Source organism: Pomacea canaliculata, linkage group LG11, assembly GCF_003073045.1.
Source record: "Pomacea canaliculata isolate SZHN2017 linkage group LG11, ASM307304v1, whole genome shotgun sequence".
NCBI classification, from domain to species: domain Eukaryota; kingdom Metazoa; phylum Mollusca; class Gastropoda; order Architaenioglossa; family Ampullariidae; genus Pomacea; species Pomacea canaliculata.
This window is the reverse complement of record NC_037600.1, coordinates 23,432,496-23,451,968: the sequence shown is the minus strand read 5'-3', so window position 1 is coordinate 23,451,968 and position 19,473 is coordinate 23,432,496. Positions and strand designations below refer to the sequence as shown.

The following is a 19,473-nucleotide window of genomic DNA, read 5'->3' as shown; positions in this document are numbered from 1 at the left end:
TCTCTGCAGGCTTGGATGGTAGCCGGGTTGATGTCAATAGTCAAAGTGTGGTTATACTATGAGGTGGATAGGTTTTTTTTCCCCAGTGTATGAAAAGCTGTTGTTTTAATTGATGTTGGATTGACAAAGGATTTCGCCTAGATGAGCACTGAAGCGGTCCGGTGGCGCAACGGTTAGCGCTGTTAGCGCCTGTCACCAGTACAGTGAAGGTTGGCTGCCCTGAGTTCATTTCTCGTCTCGGGCACGCTGTTCTTTCTCTGCACGTGGCATCTGTTTACAGGGCTGGCTGCTTGCCGTAATATAGCCTCAGTTGCTGACACAGCGTAAAACACCAATGCCCCCCCCCCCCCCAGATGAGCACTGGTTTTTTCAAAATTTATGTCTGTGATACACACAGCAGGCAATGAGAAGAGATCGCACAGCTTATCAGTGACAGTCATCTGGACATTATGTTAGTGACTGAAACGTGGCTCACTGATGGCGCTGATGAGAGTGTTAATGCCAGACTTTCATTGCTACACAAAGAAGTTCATCTTATGTGTTTGTGTAGACCATCTCCCAACACCACAAACAAATTCTCTGACAACATGTTTCTGTCAGAATTTCGTGATCAACTTGACGTCTGCAACACGCTCAGTGGCATACTTGTTAGGGCAGGTGATTTCAATGTAATTTTTGATTAAAAAAAATAACCACTTGTATACAGAAAGGATCACGGACCTGCTCGGTATGTTCTACTTCACCCAGTCGCCGAGCCCAACCACGTACAAAATCCTATCCTGGGTTAAGTGGTGTACAGACCTGTTGGTCATGGCATACACATAGTTACTTTATGAAATGTGTTCTCTTCACATCATTAATGTGTGGGGTTTGACCTCTCATCCAGTTGCCCAGCACTAACACCAGTGTCTCGCACTCTGCGTACAGCTGGGAACCGAACTGCTCCCCCCCCTCCCTTAACCTCTGCTAACAGATGTCATCATTCATGAAATAAATGAAATTATGATCAAATAATTTAAGCATACAAAAAGACACACCCACAGATAAACAAAGTCCCTCAGACATGTCGCCTGCTTCTTTCATTCCGTTTCTTTGTCCCGGTGTTACCAAAGACGCTAAGTATGGCTGTGAATGGTTGTCATGGTAAATAGAATAGTAGAGTCTCCGAACTTTTCTCTTCCCAGAGAGAGACAGAGAGTGTCCTGCGCATGTGTGTGCATGGTGTTTGAACAATAATTTCATGCTGATATAGATTTGTTTGTGTGTTTGTGTGTGTGTGTTTGAGTGATGTCTTCTACAGACTGATATCAATGTTAGCGGATCAACCGCACAGAAACTGGGCATAATAGGGCTGACCAACACTCTATAACAAAATACAACACAAATTTTAAATTACCAACCAACACGACCCTACACAGACGAACTTCGTTCTTAATAATAATAATAATAATAATAATAATAATAACAACAACAACAACAACAACAACAAACAAAGCCTACTATATTCTCTCTCTCTTCCGACCATTTACCGCGCGCCGTTCATGCACAAACACACAAAGTAAATGCATGACACACACACTGTTAATATTTAATCAAAAGAATATAAAAGTGATGTACAAAGACATTTTGTATTTTAGTCGATAGAACTGCAGCCACTAACACTAACACTGTTGTTGAGTAAACAAGACCCAGTGTGTAGACTTTATGATGTTGATGTTGACACTACTTGTTGTGTAAACAGAGACACGGACCTCGTGATGTAAGAAAATATAATGAAGTCATGTGTATATCGTCATGAGGTGATGACGTGGTGATAGACTGAGAGTAGAAGAGGAGAAACACTGAAGACAAGTGTTGATGTAAGAGAGAGACACACGACTACAGCAGGTGACAGGTGAGTGAGTGTCAGTGTGGGTCATTATCAGGGGAGACAATCACAAGTTGTGACGTACAGCAGGACATAAGGTCAAGTCGGGAATAGCTATAAGGGTCAGACTTAGACAACTGCAGACAGACGACGACTTTTCTCTCCAGACCACGAACACGACGTCCATACGCCACCCACACCACGTCACTGCGGGCCGTGGCCACGTCCTCGATGTCATCCTTATTATTGTCATCATCCTTCATCACTCGCACTGGGATACCCGCTTCTTTCAGTCCCTTGACTACACCCGAGTCGTCACTAAAGAGACCCAAGTGCAACACCAGCACGTCTCTCCACTGTAGACAGGGTGTTGTTGTGTCGCCGCTACTGGAGGTTACTGTTGCAGATGTTGCTGTGCCACTCTCTGTGAACAATAACAGTTTATGCTGTAAGTCACGTGTCACAGATACAGCATACGCACTGACAAACACATCGATATGAATAATAATTAATAATATAAAAATAAACAACAATAATAATAATGCAAAATTTGTAAAGCTCATACTCACACTGCTAAGGATCATGCTCTTAGCGCCTTAGAACAAGAACGAAACATGGACAGCATACGAGCGAGAAAAATAAAAAAAAAAGATGATATATAAAAGAATAAACAAACTTACTAAACGAAGAATAAAATGAAATACAGAAAACACAAAGAGGAACAAGCTGAGAGTAACATGATATTACAAAAGGACGAGCATTATGGGAAAGGTTGTTAGAGTAGTGTTTAAGACAAAGGTGTGTTTTCAGTGCACGTGTACAGGATTCCATTGGGGTAGGTGGCGGATATGTAAAGGGAGAGAGTTCCCATTGTTTGGCTGCACAATAACTAAACATCCTTTGGCCATATGTTGTTGTGGTGACAGGAAGACTCAGGAAAAGTGGACTTGTCTAGCTGGGATGTCAGGGAAGATCAGTTCAGAAAAAAATGAGGCCATGTGTAAGCAAGCAAGAAGTTATAGTAAAAAAAAAACTCTCGATAAAACAAACACACAGACAAGAGTGTCGGTAGCGCGAAGACCGAATGTGACGGATGGTGTTCATCTTGAGTAGTTCGTAATAGACAGACTGACAGACAGCTGTAACTTGTTTAGCAAGAGTCCTGCCTGCAGTGACAATGAATCCCAGGTTCCTGACATAGAACACAAAGGTGAGGGTTTCCCATTCTTCATGTGACTTTGTTGACAAACTAGTGAAGATGATTCTTTTCTTCTCAAATATAGAAGGGCTTCCGTTTTCATCACCATTGAGTTTAAGTTTTCACCTTCCAGTCTTTGACTTCAGTAATACAGACTTCTATGATGCTGGTAGCACAGTGAGACAGCCGGTGGTGTGGAGCTGTACAGCTGTGTATCATCAACATCTGATTGATGAGAAACCTTGTGAGACTGGATGCAAGAAAAAAGTGGTTTCATATACACAATAAACAGAAGTGGGTCGAGTACTGAGCCTTTGTGGATGCCACAAGAAAGTGGATCAGGGCGAGATGTTTGACCATCAACAAACACAGTCTGCGTCCTGTCAGTGAGACAGGAGTTGAACCCCTCTAGTGCAGGTACAAAAATCCCGTAGAGGGTGTTTATGATGGAGCAGGGAGTGGTCCATAGTGTCAAATGCAACAGACAGGTCCAGTAGAGTTAAGGTAGAAGCATCACCACTGTCAAGGGCAGATAATATGTGGGTAGTTACTTTAATTAAAGTAGTTTCAGTTCTGTTACAAGGTGTATATGCTGACTGACATGGGGGATGAGCTGGTGCTCTTGTAATTAGACCCACAGCTGTGTCAAAACTACTTTCTCTGTGATCATTGTTCAACACATTGATATCAAGCGTAGATTTCTAAAGACATAGCTTCACCAGCAATTTTAAACAAAGATGGGAAAACACCTGATGACAGACTGAAATGTACAATGTTTGTGACGGAAGGAATTAAACAATAAAAGCACTCAAGAAGAAGACGTGTGTATTGGGTCTAACTTGGAAGTTGCTGGCTTGGCTTCAAAAATAATCGCCTTTCTATCGGCATCAGAGACTGGTCGAAATTTGGTCAGAAAGTATAGCAGAAGAATATCACAGGAAATGCTGGAAGGCACCAATATCGAATCCAAGGATGACCGAATGTCCAAAATCTTGTTAGAAAACTTGTCACAAAACACTTGTAGTAGGTGTGAAGCAAGACAGGCAGTGGGCAGCGGCATCGCCTTGCTAATTCCAGTCATTTGATTGTATATGTCATAAAGTGGTCTGGAGGAGGTGGATTTATTTATTTGGGCCTGAAGATATGATGTCTTTGCCTTGTTGACACATTTTGCAATGCTTGGCTTGGCGGCCTTATAAATCTCTTTGTGGATGGTGAGTCCAGTCTTCTCAGCTCACCGGCGAGTTCACTTCAGGTCACGGAGGTCAACACGGACATGCGAATACCAAGGTGACCACGTGGACTGTCGCATCAGATGTGGAGACACTGGGCCCTGGTCATCCACATCTACATCCTGGTCATCTTTACAAAACACAGCCAAGCTTGTTAGCAGAGGGCGGCTGTAGCAGCGCCATCTGCAGTTGTGATTTGAATGGGACTATGTCAAGATGTAATGCGAGCATACGAACATGTAATGCTAATAAATCAACACTGCGTAACGGACGAGTGAGTCTAAAAGCTGGCGCCAATGACAGGCATCTACAATGAAGTTCAATAAATGCACATTAATGATCATATGTGAGATGTTGAGAAACATCAACTGCCTGCACTAATCGGTCATCAGGTCGATGCATGATCCAGTCTCAGATGTGATGTCTTTTATGAGTGGGCTGCAAAACAGACTGGACAAGACGAAAAGTGTCCAGCACTTTTGACATTTTTACTGTGTCAGGATGAGACTTGTCAAATGGACATTAACATCTCCAAGAAGCACTGCGGGGCCACTGAGTACATTGCTCTAGCCTAGTATATAATGCGATTTCGAGAAAAAGGTAGAGGCTGTGAGTTTGTTCTTGGCACTCGCAGGGGGTCTATAGATGTAGAACTCGTGTATCGAGCAATAAGGAGCCTAAAAAAGAGACTTGTACACATTCTAAAGATGGAAGATGGGAAGCATAAAGTAGTAGTAACATATAGGTACTTGACAAGTGCTGCTTTGTAGCAATGCCGCCTCCACGTGTATGATAGGGTTATGATTTCACACAGTAGCCCACTGGAGTGAGATGGACACACTGTCGTCGCCTTGCTGTTTAAGCCAAGTCTCAGTGCTGAGGAAAATACCGAGGTGGCGATGTGTTACAAACTGCACAATGTCAACACTTCAGTGACTGTTGTGATGACGATACAGACCGGGCGTTGAACAGCCCAACATGGATGCGGGTGTTGAGTTGTGAGCGGGACACATGTCAGTCCTCTGTTGTCATACAACCATGCTGACTTGTCGCTCGTTTTTCCAGCTGGTGTTACGGGTAATGACATTAGTTAGTTTAGTCTTTTTGTGTCGATGCTGACAAGGAATCAGACAATCTTTACAAGGGGCGTGAATGTTGAAAGTACTAACCAGGATGTAGAAGGGAGTGTGCAAATGACGTTGGGGGAGGGAGATCACGACAATTGACAAGACAGTGAAGTTTTGGCAAGTTGAGAATCTGTGTTGAACTTAGTGACGAGGGACATTCAGCGGAATAACGACGAGCGGCAGAGCAGGTGGTGGATTTATTCAAAGGTCGCTGTTTACGACCTCCAGCACGGAAGCTACGGATTTAAATTGTTTGTCTCGATGGGGTGTCAGCATTACAAATTACATTAAAACCTACATTACAACGTGATGTAAACTGACAGACACACGTCACTCACACACTGTGTTCATCAATTGGCTGTTTATTATTTATCCCGCAAGTAAGTATTTAACTCTAAACATCGTTACACTACACAATACCCACACCTACCTGTAACACCAACACGGAGACTGTGTAGGAAGCTGGCCACCTCACGACCGCACGTCACACAGTCACGTGGATAGTCACCTGAGTGACCCTGACCTCGGTGATACAGTCGTGTCACTGGCGGGCCGTCTGTGTGGTCGGACACACCTCGTTCATAGTACGGCAAGACACGACGTTCTCTAGTGAATCTCCAGTCCTGCTCGACTTCCCTGACGACGGCCGGTGGAGAGCGGAGGGGTCTGGTTAAAAATTTCACTTGCCAGCCGACGGGTGTGTATCCATAACAACTTGCCGCCCACAGATGGAGACGAGGAACTCTTGTCAGCAGCTTGTCACAGAAAATAAACCACCTAGGACAGTAACAGAGGAAGTGGCTACACGTGTTACACTGTGTACTGTCACTAATATGTATATTTATGTATCGTGCGTGACGTAATCAGCTCAATGCCATTACATTAATGACACGTGTCTGTATAACAGCCAATACAACACAGCTACTTTCAGCTTACAACACCACCATAAGGTGTCATACCCATATAAGAATTATCACCTGGTTAAAACGTAGTCATGATTATGAGATAAAAGCGATCGCCATCTACCTGTGTGTTTATCAATAAGTCACATGCTGTACAACTCACCTGTCACCACCCACTACTTCATCAGCGATGACGTACAACGACCCTCCGCTCGCCGGCTGTGACAAGTCGTTGACGGCCTTCTCCACGTCTTTATCGCCATCAAGCTCATACAGCAGGAGGTGAGGCTGACCGGGTGACACACCTGCTGACTGTTGTGTGTTTACTGTCTGCAGCAACAGGTGATACAACATGATGCTCGCTGCACGACTCTCCCTCCACGTACTGACAACGTAGACGTGGTGACCACACCGCAGCCACTGTATGGCCATCAGCAGCAGCACCACAGTTTTACCTGTACCGGGCGGTCCGGTGACAAAGAGTGTGGGAGGCGCCGTGTGTAGCAGGTGAACTTGCTCCGGGAAGAGTGTGATTACAGCAGTATAGCACTCTCCTGTCCACCACACGGCCTGACCCAGGGTCTTGACACTCACACGTGGAGGACATGTGCATGGCACACTCACTGTTGTCACGGGACCACAGAACCTAGTATAATTAATTCAATATTATTTCAGATGTTTTATATAATAAAAACCTGTCGCACCATGTCAAGAACAGAATGTATTAGAAATTAGTAATAATCTACATTGTTCTTAAGTATTTGTTGTTTGCTTTAACTTATAAACAAACCCTTTATGACTTTGTTGAGCCGACCTATTCTTCTCCTGGTCAGTCAGCATTCTGTCATCCAGATGGTCACTGTGATGCATCATCAACACCAACACAGAATAAAACTCAAAGAACTAAATGACCTGGTTCGTGACTTGAACTGATGCAAGAACAAGACATAACTGCTCGGTTGAAGACTCCAACAATAAAAGAAGATGTCACGAGTCATATTGTCACTAGCAGTTGTAGGTTTTCTTAAGAAAGGATAGTAATCTGGTATTTTGTCCGGATATCGAGGGCCTCGTGAATGCCACAGAAACCACCCACGCCCCACAAGAATGAAGACTATTTATAGACTCTTGGAAACTGAGTTAAGGCTCTGATTTTACACAAAGGAAACCGTCTTCCACGTATTGTCGTGTTGTCCACAAGAAAGACACGTAGGGTAACTTGAAGCAGCGACTGAATTCCATTGAGTATAACAAGTACAGCTGGCACCTCTATGGTGAGTGGTATAGCCGAGCAAGGAAACTGCACTACATGCCGAAGAAATGGATTCGCAGACAAAATGTAGCAGTTACAGAGACGAATATCCAGCACTCAGGTCTTGTCGAAGCTGACAAAATCATTCATATCAAACCAGGTTTGATGAACTTTGTGAAAGCCACCTACTGGACTTCGCCAGCTTTCCGATACCTGCATGAAAAATGTACTTGACAGTTCGGTAAAGATTAAAGAGTTGGTGGGGTTCCTCAGATTCCCCATGTCCTTAAAGATGACCGGTTCAGCAACTTTCTGCAGGGCGATGCAAAGCAAGCATGGAATGCTTTTTGTCTAGTGTCTCCAAACTTTCTTTGGAATGCTAGGGCACAAAACTACAAGTAACTAGTAGAAGTCATGCTGATGCAGTATCAGAATTTCGACTACAATATGTCTCTAAACATTCATTTCCTTCTATCCCATCTGGATTTCTCTCCTGGCAAGTGTGGTATGGTTAGTGCGGAACATGAGCTTCGTTTTCATCAAGATATCGCAACAATAGAAAAAAGATATCAGGGAAAATTGTCCGCTACCATGCTGATGACTAGGGGTGGACACTCCCCAGATACGCTCCCAAACAGCTGTACAAGAGGCAGGCCAAGAAATCTCAGATATAGTCTATGTCTTGATTGCTTACAGCTATTAACATGTGATTAATTACTGTTAGTGTGCATTTGTTATTGCACAATGATTATTGCAAATTACGAAAAAATAAAGATATTTTTTTCAATTTGATTGTCATATTAATGTCAGGCACATGAACACTGATAAGAAATGAGTAGTTTTTTTAGTAACATGACTTTTGTAAAACTTTGTTGAGCAGTGTGATAATCAGCATAGTTTTTTTAATATTTGTTTATTTCTTGCACTAAAGCAGAACTCTTAAGGTCTCTTTCGTTAAAAAAGTGAGAACTGAAATATACTACTACAGCTTCGTTTAATAGTGTACGGCTTTGACTGTTTGTATAAAAATAACATACTGTGAAATGGAAAAGACGCAAATTTTCATCATCTTAAAAGCATACATTCTTATTTATCCACAAGAGCAATTTATGATAGTGCTGGGGATAGAAGCAACACACACACACACACCCTACATGCTGAAGTAATTTCTCCCTCTCGTTTTTTTTTTATCTGTCTCTCTCTCTCTCCCACACACAGCGCCCCCAGCAGCAATAAATACAGGTGAGCTAAGGTCACCTCAGAGTAGTACAAGATGAAGGCCAGTAGAGTTCATCAAGAGAATGTCACGTGGGGTGAATAAGTTGTGGCAATGGTTAGTTCTGTATACGGGCATCGTAAAATTACAGCCAGAAAGAATAAAAATTTCCATTCAAACATATGAACAGACATTTAAAGGATGCGTGATGCCTTCCTGAGGATTTGTTGATGGCAAAAGGCTGGCAAGTCCCTCTGCCTGGCACCGGTGATCTTGGAACAAGGGAGACAACACTGTTCCTGTTCGCTGGGGAGACGCTGTATAATCAAGAGATGAAAGAAAACGTGATGAGACTTTCAATGAACAACTGATAGAACCGAGTGAGGATGAGATAGCTGACAAAAAAAGATCTGAGTTTCCGTAAAAGGGACAGAAGTTGTTGACTCTGTTATAAAAAGTACAGGATCCAGAGAGTTAGTTGGTGAGACAGATGGAGGTCTGAAACTAGTCTCTCCGCCAGCAAGTGAGGTTGAACGGTGTTCACAGCAGAGGAAAATTCAGAGAAGAGAAGTCTGGCATGAGCTGTGGGTTTCTCCAGATGTTTGTATAGAGTATTGAGTATAAATAGTTTAGCACCATTCACACCTCGTCCAGCTCTGTAGGCAAACTACAGCGGGTCAAGATGTGGATGGCTCTTTCACACGATAGACAACAAACAAACAAGTGACAATGGAGACAGCCCCATAATGGTGTCCCCATGTGTAGCCGGCGTTGTCCTGACGAAATGTACTGACTATAATGTGGCTAAGCTTCATAACAGTAATAACCGTCATGGGTGTCGGCAGTCGATGAGGCACCAAACACGGTCGGTTATAGAAATGTGTGAAAAACCAAGGTTTGAAAATGTACTTGATCAACGTGTTGTAGACTGCCTTCAGTCTGACATATCTGTGTTACAGCTCGTGCATGATGCATCCGTCAATGTTTTATTAGAAGTGATTGACAAAGAGAGCAGGCGTATGTATGCAGAGACAGAGACATGTACAGCAGAGAAAACACGGAGATATTATTGTGTGGACATCACAATCGAGGTCAACTATGTAGTGCATGACTATATCCAAGTAAAGCTCCTTGTTTATATGGCCACACGTGTAACACGCGGTGTTGTAAGACTTAGCTGCTATGTGCGTGAGATTGTAGAGAGAATTCTCGTCAGACGAGACTAGAAGACGAAAGGCAGGCTGATGGCTGTGTAAAGAACACAGAGAGTACAAGTCATCAGTGGGCGTGGAGATGAGATGTCTTCCCAGGACCATTGTTCCCTCTAGTCGTGACAAACCCACATCTTGCAACAACACTACTAGTCTGTTCCTATTCACAATTAGTTTTCCTCATCTTCTACATAAAAATCTTATTGTCTTTACTGCAGGTAGTTCACGGTTTGTCTGACGAGAACAGTGAGACATCTTAAACGATGTCATCCACCTACAGACCTTGCTGTAGACGACAGCGTATACACTTGTATAGGAATTTGCAAAATCATTTGTTTTTATCATTTACCTTGCTACCAGTGTCTTGTACACCTCACGTGTCATGTGAGGGTCAAGCCCATACTCAGTCACAAGTCGCTGCCACCAGTGTCCGAGTTCCCTCAGCACGTGACTACTGACGTCATACGGTGTCTTGGGGTCAGACAACTGGTCACAGCACAGACACAGACCTTTGAGGTAGAAGAATTCTCTTGCTTCTAGACACTCACACAGGCGCTGAAACATAATCACTTAATCTGAAGAAAAATAAACCAAACATGGCGAAGCTTACAGCTGACAGCTGTACTAGTACAGACATACTTTAAATCATTAGTTTCCAAAAGAGTGACCGAGTCTTAAAAAGACATTTTGTGCTTACAAAAGTGTCAGTAAGGTAAATGGCGATGAAGTTTGAAAGTGAATAGAAAACTTGTGCAAGACCTGTCTGATCATGGTGAATCACTTATAGTTACATATTGTCAAAGCTGCAAAGTATACTTCAGAATCCTTTAACATTTGATTTTAGTGTAAGTGATAAATTGAGCAAACTATGTTTATTAATCCTAGAGTATAACACTGTAAAAGTCATCCAGAGTGCTTTTAAGCCGAAAAATGATTCTGATATTACGGGTATCAATCATTTAGTTGTGTTTCTGCCTAGGAATTGCTTAAATTATTATTATTATTATTATTATTATTATTATTATTATTATCATCATCATCATCATCATCATCATCATCATCATCATCATCATCATCATCATCAAATTGAACGCATATTTTTTCCTTTGTCAGTATGTGATGGTAAGGAACCTCACCCTCTCTAGGTCAGAGTCACCTTGGAGAACCTGGTCTAGCTGATTAGTCGTCAAGTTATGGAATACAATTGTCTTAATGACTCGGAGACGGTAAGCAATGCCAGACACAAGGTGTTCCACCATGAACCCCGCGCTGTCCAGCTGGCTGATGGCCTCCTCAAGTTTGATTTTAATCTCGGTGAAAGAGTCCTTTGTCATTTCCTCTCTCGATGTGCTGTGTTCATTTACATTGTTATCAAAAGTGAAGATTTTACAGATGACAAGACCGAACTGTCGATGAATAAGAAGCACATCGATGTCTCTTTTTTTCCATTTCTGTCGCAGGTCAAAGTATTTTTTGGGGGGCCGGGGTGGTTCTCCTGCCGAGTCACCATCACAAGATTTACGCCGGTAGTCGTCAAACAGGAGCCCACTCACTCCAACCAGCACTTCTCTGTTACTTTTACACATTTTCTCCAGACATACAAGGAATCTTTGCATGGCTGCATCATCTTGGTCATCACTGTCCTGACCTGGAGCAGTCGCCGCCTGGCTGGACTCGTCTGCCTGTCCAGATGACTGAACGTTGACAGGTACAGGAGGCAGGAAGTAGACGTCAGTGTCCAGATTAGGGAATGCCGCCTCTACCCACTTCTCCCAAAATTCTTCTTCGCTTTCCAACTTTTGTAATAAAAAAAAACATCATATAAACAGCAGCCTGTCTTGTATGCTTCTGTATACAGAGTTCAACAGGCTTTCACTGCATTAAAGAAGATATTTGTGTTAGCATTCTCTCTTATATTTAACTCTACCACATTCTTTGAGATCAATAATGAACAATAATAAATGCAAACATTTATAAAGCGCTTACTCATACACTTAAGGAACAAGCTTTTATCGCTAAAAACAATGTAGAGACAAGGGCGAGGAAAACAAACAACACAGGAACTGCGAAAAAAACCATTGCACTGATAATAAATAAAAACAAATGCAGAAAAGACAAACAAGAACAAACAATGATCACCAGCTTCATGTTAAAGATTTAGACCCCAAAGATTTCGCTCTCTTTTTTTCCCCCACGTATTTGAGTATTTATACATTAATTTGTTTTCCCGAAGGAAAGTGAGAGCGTAAAGAAAGAAAAATAAATTCCAAAGGTGCAAGAATCGATCACTATAGGCTCACAAGCAGTAGGCTACATGACCGATTAATCTCAATTAATTACATTTTAAGGCAAAGTGTCCTGATAATATGCACGATGGATTTGTGTTCCTAAGAAAGATCAAAAGTATCCTGTTAACATGTCCTTAATATCTGGCTTTATTACTAGCTTTGTTAAAGCGATCCTTCTATGAAATTCGTGTTTTACACAGAGATCAACCCACACGTGTCCCATGCATAAAAAACCATCATACCCAGTATAAAGTCTAAATCCAAGTACCGGATTTTCTCTGTGTTGTGTCTAACGCGTTGAACATTGCGCCATCGGGCTGCCAGTTGTGAGTAGTGTGTAGTGTGGGATGTAGACTCCATCATGGCGTTGGTTCTATTTGACAGTAGCCGAGGACAGTCTCTCACACTTAAACCATGAATAGTCGTGCATACGGGTCACTGTATGATCTTACGTTTGGATAGTTGCACATAAACATCACAAAAAGCAGTCGATCTACGAGCAAAGAGCTCTTTGAAGACGGCCAGGCTAGAGGCAGTTTGACCCACTGGTACCTATGATTTTTCCCTTTTCCAAAAATTTTTAAAAAAATAACTAAAGGAGGTAGAAGAAAAATTCAAACCGATAATAATTGCTCAAAATGTGAAGAAAAGGAACAATGTACCTGAAACTTGCTTTTATTGTAATCTTTACAGAATCGGGTAGATGAAGTGAAGTTTTATAAGCACGTGTTTATACAGGTTGTCATGTAACAAGAAGTTAGACTTAAAGGAACAGATTTTGATGTTTGAAAACCAAGAACAAATGCACACACATTGTTCTTGTCCGTAGAAATTCACAAATGATTCCAGAATTCTGAAAATCCGAGGAAAAAGTCGCACTCTTCTAGTATATCGTCTCGTCATTTTTTCTAGTGGAAACGAACGGGTACTCTGGGAAATCAACGATATTTTCGTTCAAATAAATTTCCCTGCGTTTGAAAGGGAAGTAACTGTGTTCATAAATGCCCAAACTATTGTAGTCACTTTTTTAATACTTAAAATAGTATTGTAAATGTCTAATTTATTTTTTAAACGGTTAAATCTATCCGTTTTACGCCAGGTGTTTGTGCGCGGGAACGGTTAACGTTAACCACCAATTCTAAGAAGAGCTAAACACTTTCTTTGTTAGTCTGTTACTTTTAAAGAAACATTGTCTCAAGACAGGAGATGAGAAAGCGGTGACTGTAGATGACATGAGCTCTGACAGGTAAACACTTGTAACATATAAATATAATTCTATTTTTGGTTGTCTCTGAGAGAGAAATTTGCTGTAGTGACGATGTGGTTGTCTAGAGAATGGGATCTCATCATCACCGACTCAGCGACATTTTAAATTTCTTTAATGAAGTACGATAACAGAATCTGAAAAGCAAGTCACGAACAGAAACTAGCCACAGCGGCGAGTCACACATGGGTTACACTTAGATGATGTCCACTGATACACCAGAAGATGTTGGCCTCACGATACACATCATTAGAGTTCAACCATCACGTGGTGTGTGTGACAATCTGTGGTCTAGTTTGACAGTCACGACCCAAGTCACATGTCACAGCAGCGGATGCAGCCAGCAGAATTTCTGTTGATATCTATCTAAATAATTATTAAAGATGTTCTACAAAAATATTCATTTGTAATATAGCTTAAATTTTTAATACATTTTCTATAGACTTGGAGTAAAACAATGGGCACAGTATTTTTAATGCTGAATTGAGTTGTCTGTCTCTGTTATCAATCAAACTTTTAATGTCATTCTTGATCAACAGGTATAAAGCTAAATTGCTTCTTACTTCTTCCTTTAATAAGACTGGTGGTGAACTACTTATCTTTTCATCCGGTGATATCAGTGAGGTTTCTTCAGAGCTAACCCGTTTTGTTGCTTCTTTCCTGTAATAAAATTATTATTTTCAATATTTTTTTATAATCATATTTTCAGTAAGATCGACAGTTATATACACAGTAGAAGTTCTTAACTTCTGTCAGTCTTAACATGTTCACAATTGTGTAATCTTTCTAAGAATCTCCATCAAGATATTGTGTAGAAGCCACTCGATAAAGAAATATTTATGTAGAAAGACTGACAAGGAAATGTGTGCTCAGAAATCTCTCATCGATGTTTTTATAATGTAATTTAGAAATAAGCTTTGAAAACAATGCATTTCAAAACTGTTTTGTAAAATTTATCTTCATATCATTAATTTTTAATTTCAATACTTTATCTGTCCCATCTACCTCTAAAATACACACACAGTAACATGAATATAACAAATGCCATTGTTTATAGGGCAAGAGGCTACTCTATGTTTTCTGATTCACGAGGAAAAGGTTAGGGCCGCGGATCTCAAACGGAGGGGTATTAGTGAAATGAGCTGACATTGCTGGCTAAGGGGGACGCGCGGACCTACCTTTGTTCGTCAGGGGGACGTCACAAGTAAAAGGTTGAGAACCGCTGGGTTAGGGTGACGTGGGGTCAGGGAAATATCAACGTGGAGAATTTTGCAAGGGTAGCATGGGTTTTAGGGACATAGAGCCTCAATGTGAAGAGCTCAACTTCTAATCAATGGAAGATCAAACCAACAACTCTAGTCATTGCAGGTCAGGATTGTACATGTCACTCCTATTAATGTTGGCAGAGACAGGACGGAAACCTATGGAACTGATAATTAAGGAGAGCCAACAACCACTACAAGACTCAGAATTTGCCACCAGAAAATCACGAGTGCATCGCAAGGTACACCACCAAATACAAACTGTAAATGTATTTACAGTGATTACTAGTTTTCTCACCTTGGTTTACATTTGAAAACCAGGAAGATGATGACTAACGACACAGGGATGAACACGAGTACAGCGATGGCTACAGTCAGAACTACGGCAGGTACATCTGAAAGTACAGAACACAATTCGTCTTCAGTGTTATAAACTCTGTGTATCAAGCTCTAAGACAATACAATGATAGACTGTGATCATCAACCTGTTTACTTACAAGCTACTTGTTTACTTTCATAACATTCGTGTTCAGCCAGTAGAGGCGCTTTACTAGGAAACAACAAATGTGAGGGTGGCCACAATGTAGGTGTATCTACCTGGTATCAGGATAAAGTCACAGGACTTAAAGCCGTCCACGCTAGAGCCTGTCACGTGACAAGCGTATGTGCCGGTGTGGTCACGTGACGCTCGCGGTACTCTGATGACGAGGCGATCTGTGACAAGGTTGTTGACCTCGTACCCCGGGGCTGTGGTGCACTTCAGCTGGTCCTGTAGCCAGGTGCAGGTGACAATGTCGACACCTGTAGACACACTTGTGTTAGTCATGCAGCCTGCAGTGCTTCAGTCAAACTAGTCTACTAGTCATTAGCTGATTGTCATTAATGGAGCAGCACTTGTAATTTGTTTTTTGGTAACTTCTACCTACTGTAGTACACTTTACCTTCCCCTTCTTTGTTTTCTAATGTCTACAGGATCGCGTCCGTAATGTGCTGTGAATGTTGTGATGTTTATATAGTTACTGTGATTTTTGGTCGATTTCTTTAATTTTTCGTACTCATAGCTAATGTTTCCATTACTTACAATTAACATTATTAATAGTAATTCTCCATGAGATTGCTTATAAGGATAGGATATTAAATTTTTCCTTTACATCATTCACCGCTTTCGAAAAAAATTAGTCAATCCTTGTGACCTCGACAACTTGGTATTCTGCCTTACTGTAGAATAGAGCATAGTGACATAGCACTATATGAATGAACTTCTTTTTTATCATCGTCATCATCATCATCATCATCATCATCATCATCATCATCATCATCATCATCAAGTTGTGCCTACTGCTGTAAACATTACCTTTACTTTCATCGCCACCGAGGCGGACCAGTGACAAGTTGCTTTTTGTGGCATTGACATCAACGTTGAATGTACAGGTGAGTGATGCAGGTTTCGTCTCTTTGATACTTGAAATGTTACAGAAGGAGGTCACTGCAATTACAACAGATAATAAAATGCACATAACAATAACAACACTACACAGCGCGAGTAAAGCGAGTATTGACTCTGTAATACAATTGGTAACAGACACAGGCCTTTCGCCTGCAGCAGATGTAAAAATGTATAAAACGTGAGAACAAAATGCAGCTCACGGTTAAGTATTTACTGTAATTGTATTGAAAGTGATACCAAGTTATTTCATCTCCATTTACTTTCGAGAACCTGGTGATAAACAGCGAAAAGTAATCATAACCATATGGTAACAAAACAATGACTATTGCTATAGTCAAAACTACAGGGTTTCACAAAATGGTGCATCGTGAGCGACAAAATATAAATCGCGGCTTTATGAAGTCTTGAATAATAGTAAGACACAAGGCAACATAAATGACAGCAGTACATTGAAGGCTACTGTTCAATTTCACTGCGTTCCGGTCCAGCCAGTAAAGATGTTCTGCTCAACACAACAAGTAGGATAAACAACAATGTACCCGTATATCTATCTACCTGGTTTTAGGATAAATTCACAGCGCTGAAAGCCACTCGCTTTAGAGTCTGTCACGTGACAAGCGTATGTGCCGGTGTGGTCACGTGACGCTCGCGGTACTCTGATGACGAGGCGATCTGTGACAAGGTTGTTGACCTCGTACCCCGGGGCTGTGGTGCACTTCAGCTGGTCCTTTAGCCAGGTGCAGGTGACAATGTCGACACCTGTAGAAATGTATGTCAGTCATACAACCTACATCGTTGAAACCACGATCATACGGGTATTTGTCAGCCTAATGGTCACCATTCTGTAAGCAGCAGAGCATTGACTGCTGACACACTGACATGACACATATTCATTACTACGCTCCTGACACATTCTCGTACTCATTCTCCCTGTGTAACAAGCCAGCTATCATGAAGGGTTAGAACACAATGACACGGACTGGTCCGTGAGAAACGTTTACACCAAATATTTGCTGTACTGCTTTTATCTTGCATGTATTATGTAACACTGCCCTAAATGTCTTTTCTAGAACCTTCTACAAGATGTGTTTGTGACAGTTAATGCTTGTCTCTTGTCTACATGTCAGTTTGATCGCTGATTGGAAAAGTCACAAGGACCAGGTGGACTGGCAGAGTTGTAGGAAGGTGTTTTCTGTAGTTTGTATTTAACGATTCAGAGACGTCAGTAACATGTGATATCTTACATTTTTTTTTTATTTCTAGAACTGATTGGTCTAATTACTCATTATTTTATAAGGAACCTGCTCTGTGTGCTAACGGTTTGATACGAACACAGAACCACACATAACTGCAACTATTATCTAATCATAGGAAATGATGACAAACTAAGAATGTTAAGAAAGTTATAAAAGTCGAACGCTGGATTACAGCTAACAACACTAATGTTAGTGTCTGTTAATTTGTTTGGTCAAAAGCAGAGAAGACCGCATACATTGGTTGATGCCAGGAGTGATTTATTACAGAGAGTATGACATTTACCAGTTAACCGGACTGCTGTGTTCAGAATTGTATTTTTTTTTTGGTAAATTTTCATGATAAAATAATTCATATTAAAGACAGGATGAAGTTTTTTTTAAACAAGTTTTAGGAACCATTTTGATCATTCTTATTAAGTTCGTATGAGAGCTCGACAAAGAGAGGAGGTCAAATGTGGTTCACAGATGACAAAGAAATGTCTACCTGGTGCTGTCAACTTTACCTTTACTGTCACCGCCACCAAATCGGACCAGTGAGAAGTTGTTTCTCGTCTCATTAACATCAACATTGAATGTGCATGTCAGTGATGCAGGTTCCGTCTCCGTCACACGTGAAATACTACAGGAGGAGGTCACTGCAAATAGAACAAAAAATCAGTATATATATATAACAACAATAGTAAACAACTACAATGAAGTAACGACAAGGGATCAGGAGGAGCAAGAAATTAAAGAAGATGAAGAGGTCAAGAAAGAAAAAATAAAAGAAGAAGCTTTAAATTTATTTTTCATTTCAGATGTAATTTAAGGGAACATGACTTGTGGAATTATTTAATGAACTACTGGAATCAATGTCTTTGGTGCTGTTTACCTGTGACAAGAGTAAGAGAGCAAGGTTCATAGCGGACAGGTGTACTGCTAGTGAAGTAACAGCTGTAGGATCCTTCTTGTTCCTCCTGGGCGGTAGGGATCCCTACAGTCAGGTGACTTGTCACAGTTCGGTCAAACTGGTAGCCGCGTAGTGTGTTACAGTCCAGATTGTCTCCCTTCCACTCGCATGTTACAACTGCACATGCTGCGGGTCAAAAGGTCAAGACAACAGGATAAGACAACCTAACGGAGGCTAGACTACCATTCTTACATAGCAGAGATATAATCACTCTCAAAAAAGGTTTCGAAATAATAATAAAAAGAAGTAAAAGAATAAACATTTCACCGCATAGCGAGACCAGAGTTGTCTGATTAACTGGTTTAACTTGGCAGAAATAAAACTTTACAGCTTAGATAAACAGTTCATTAAATTTATTCTGTGATTAGCTGAAGGTCAGCTCCATAAAATAAAATTAATTAAGTTTTTTTTTAAAATACACGTTTCGGTACCTGGATCACTACAGTTGGCGCCATGGTGGACTCTAAAGTTCGCTCTGGTCTTGCTGAGGTCTTCAGGGAAGTAGCACGTGAGTGATGCTCGTGAGCTGAGTGGGACTGGGGGCACGTCACACATCGTCTTCCCCACTGAAACACATTATCTCCCTTTCAACTACGGTTATGACAACGGAAAATTTGAATGAAACCTTCCATAGTGGACTGACTTCTGTCAACTTTGTGTCAACCTCAACATGGACCACGACAGTGTTCCAGGACGTAAAACAAACTTTCCCGTGTGTTGTCTACCTGTGCTGTCTACGTGTGGTCGTTGTCTTAATGACAGATAACAAACAACATGACTGGAGACCAACCACCGCGATGTCTTTGGATGTACATACATATGAACTGCTCGTGTCTGGGTGTACATGGTGTATGTAATAATAAAACATGATCCCCTGAGCTACACAGCATGTTTGCACAACATGTTCAAAAGAAATAATTGGCTATTATCAGCATGTAAACACATCTTACCTAGCTTTATCTTCAGTTCACAAGGTTTAATATCTTTGGGATTCATGTTGGA

The 19,473-nt window shown here is 41.3% G+C and overlaps 1 protein-coding gene across 3 annotated transcripts in view; it reads right to left on the bottom strand.

Moving 5' to 3' along the window:
• LOC112574793 overlaps window positions 1-19,473 on the bottom strand; it is a 453,350-nt gene that overhangs the window by 368,878 nt on the left and 64,999 nt on the right. For 2 of the 3 annotated variants that reach the window (XM_025256081.1, XM_025256082.1), the window contains exons 10-13: window positions 16,822-17,025; window positions 16,174-16,305; window positions 15,417-15,620; window positions 15,118-15,214 (exon numbers count right to left, since the gene is read on the bottom strand). In XM_025256081.1, the coding sequence (XP_025111866.1) occupies window positions 15,118-15,214; window positions 15,417-15,620; window positions 16,174-16,305; window positions 16,822-17,025 (637 nt within the window). Of the gene's footprint in view, window positions 1-8,924; window positions 9,112-10,354; window positions 10,561-11,141; window positions 11,805-14,156; window positions 14,218-15,117; window positions 15,215-15,416; window positions 15,621-16,173; window positions 16,306-16,821; window positions 17,026-19,473 lie in introns of those variants that run through there. The other variant, XM_025256080.1, reaches the window with a different exon arrangement.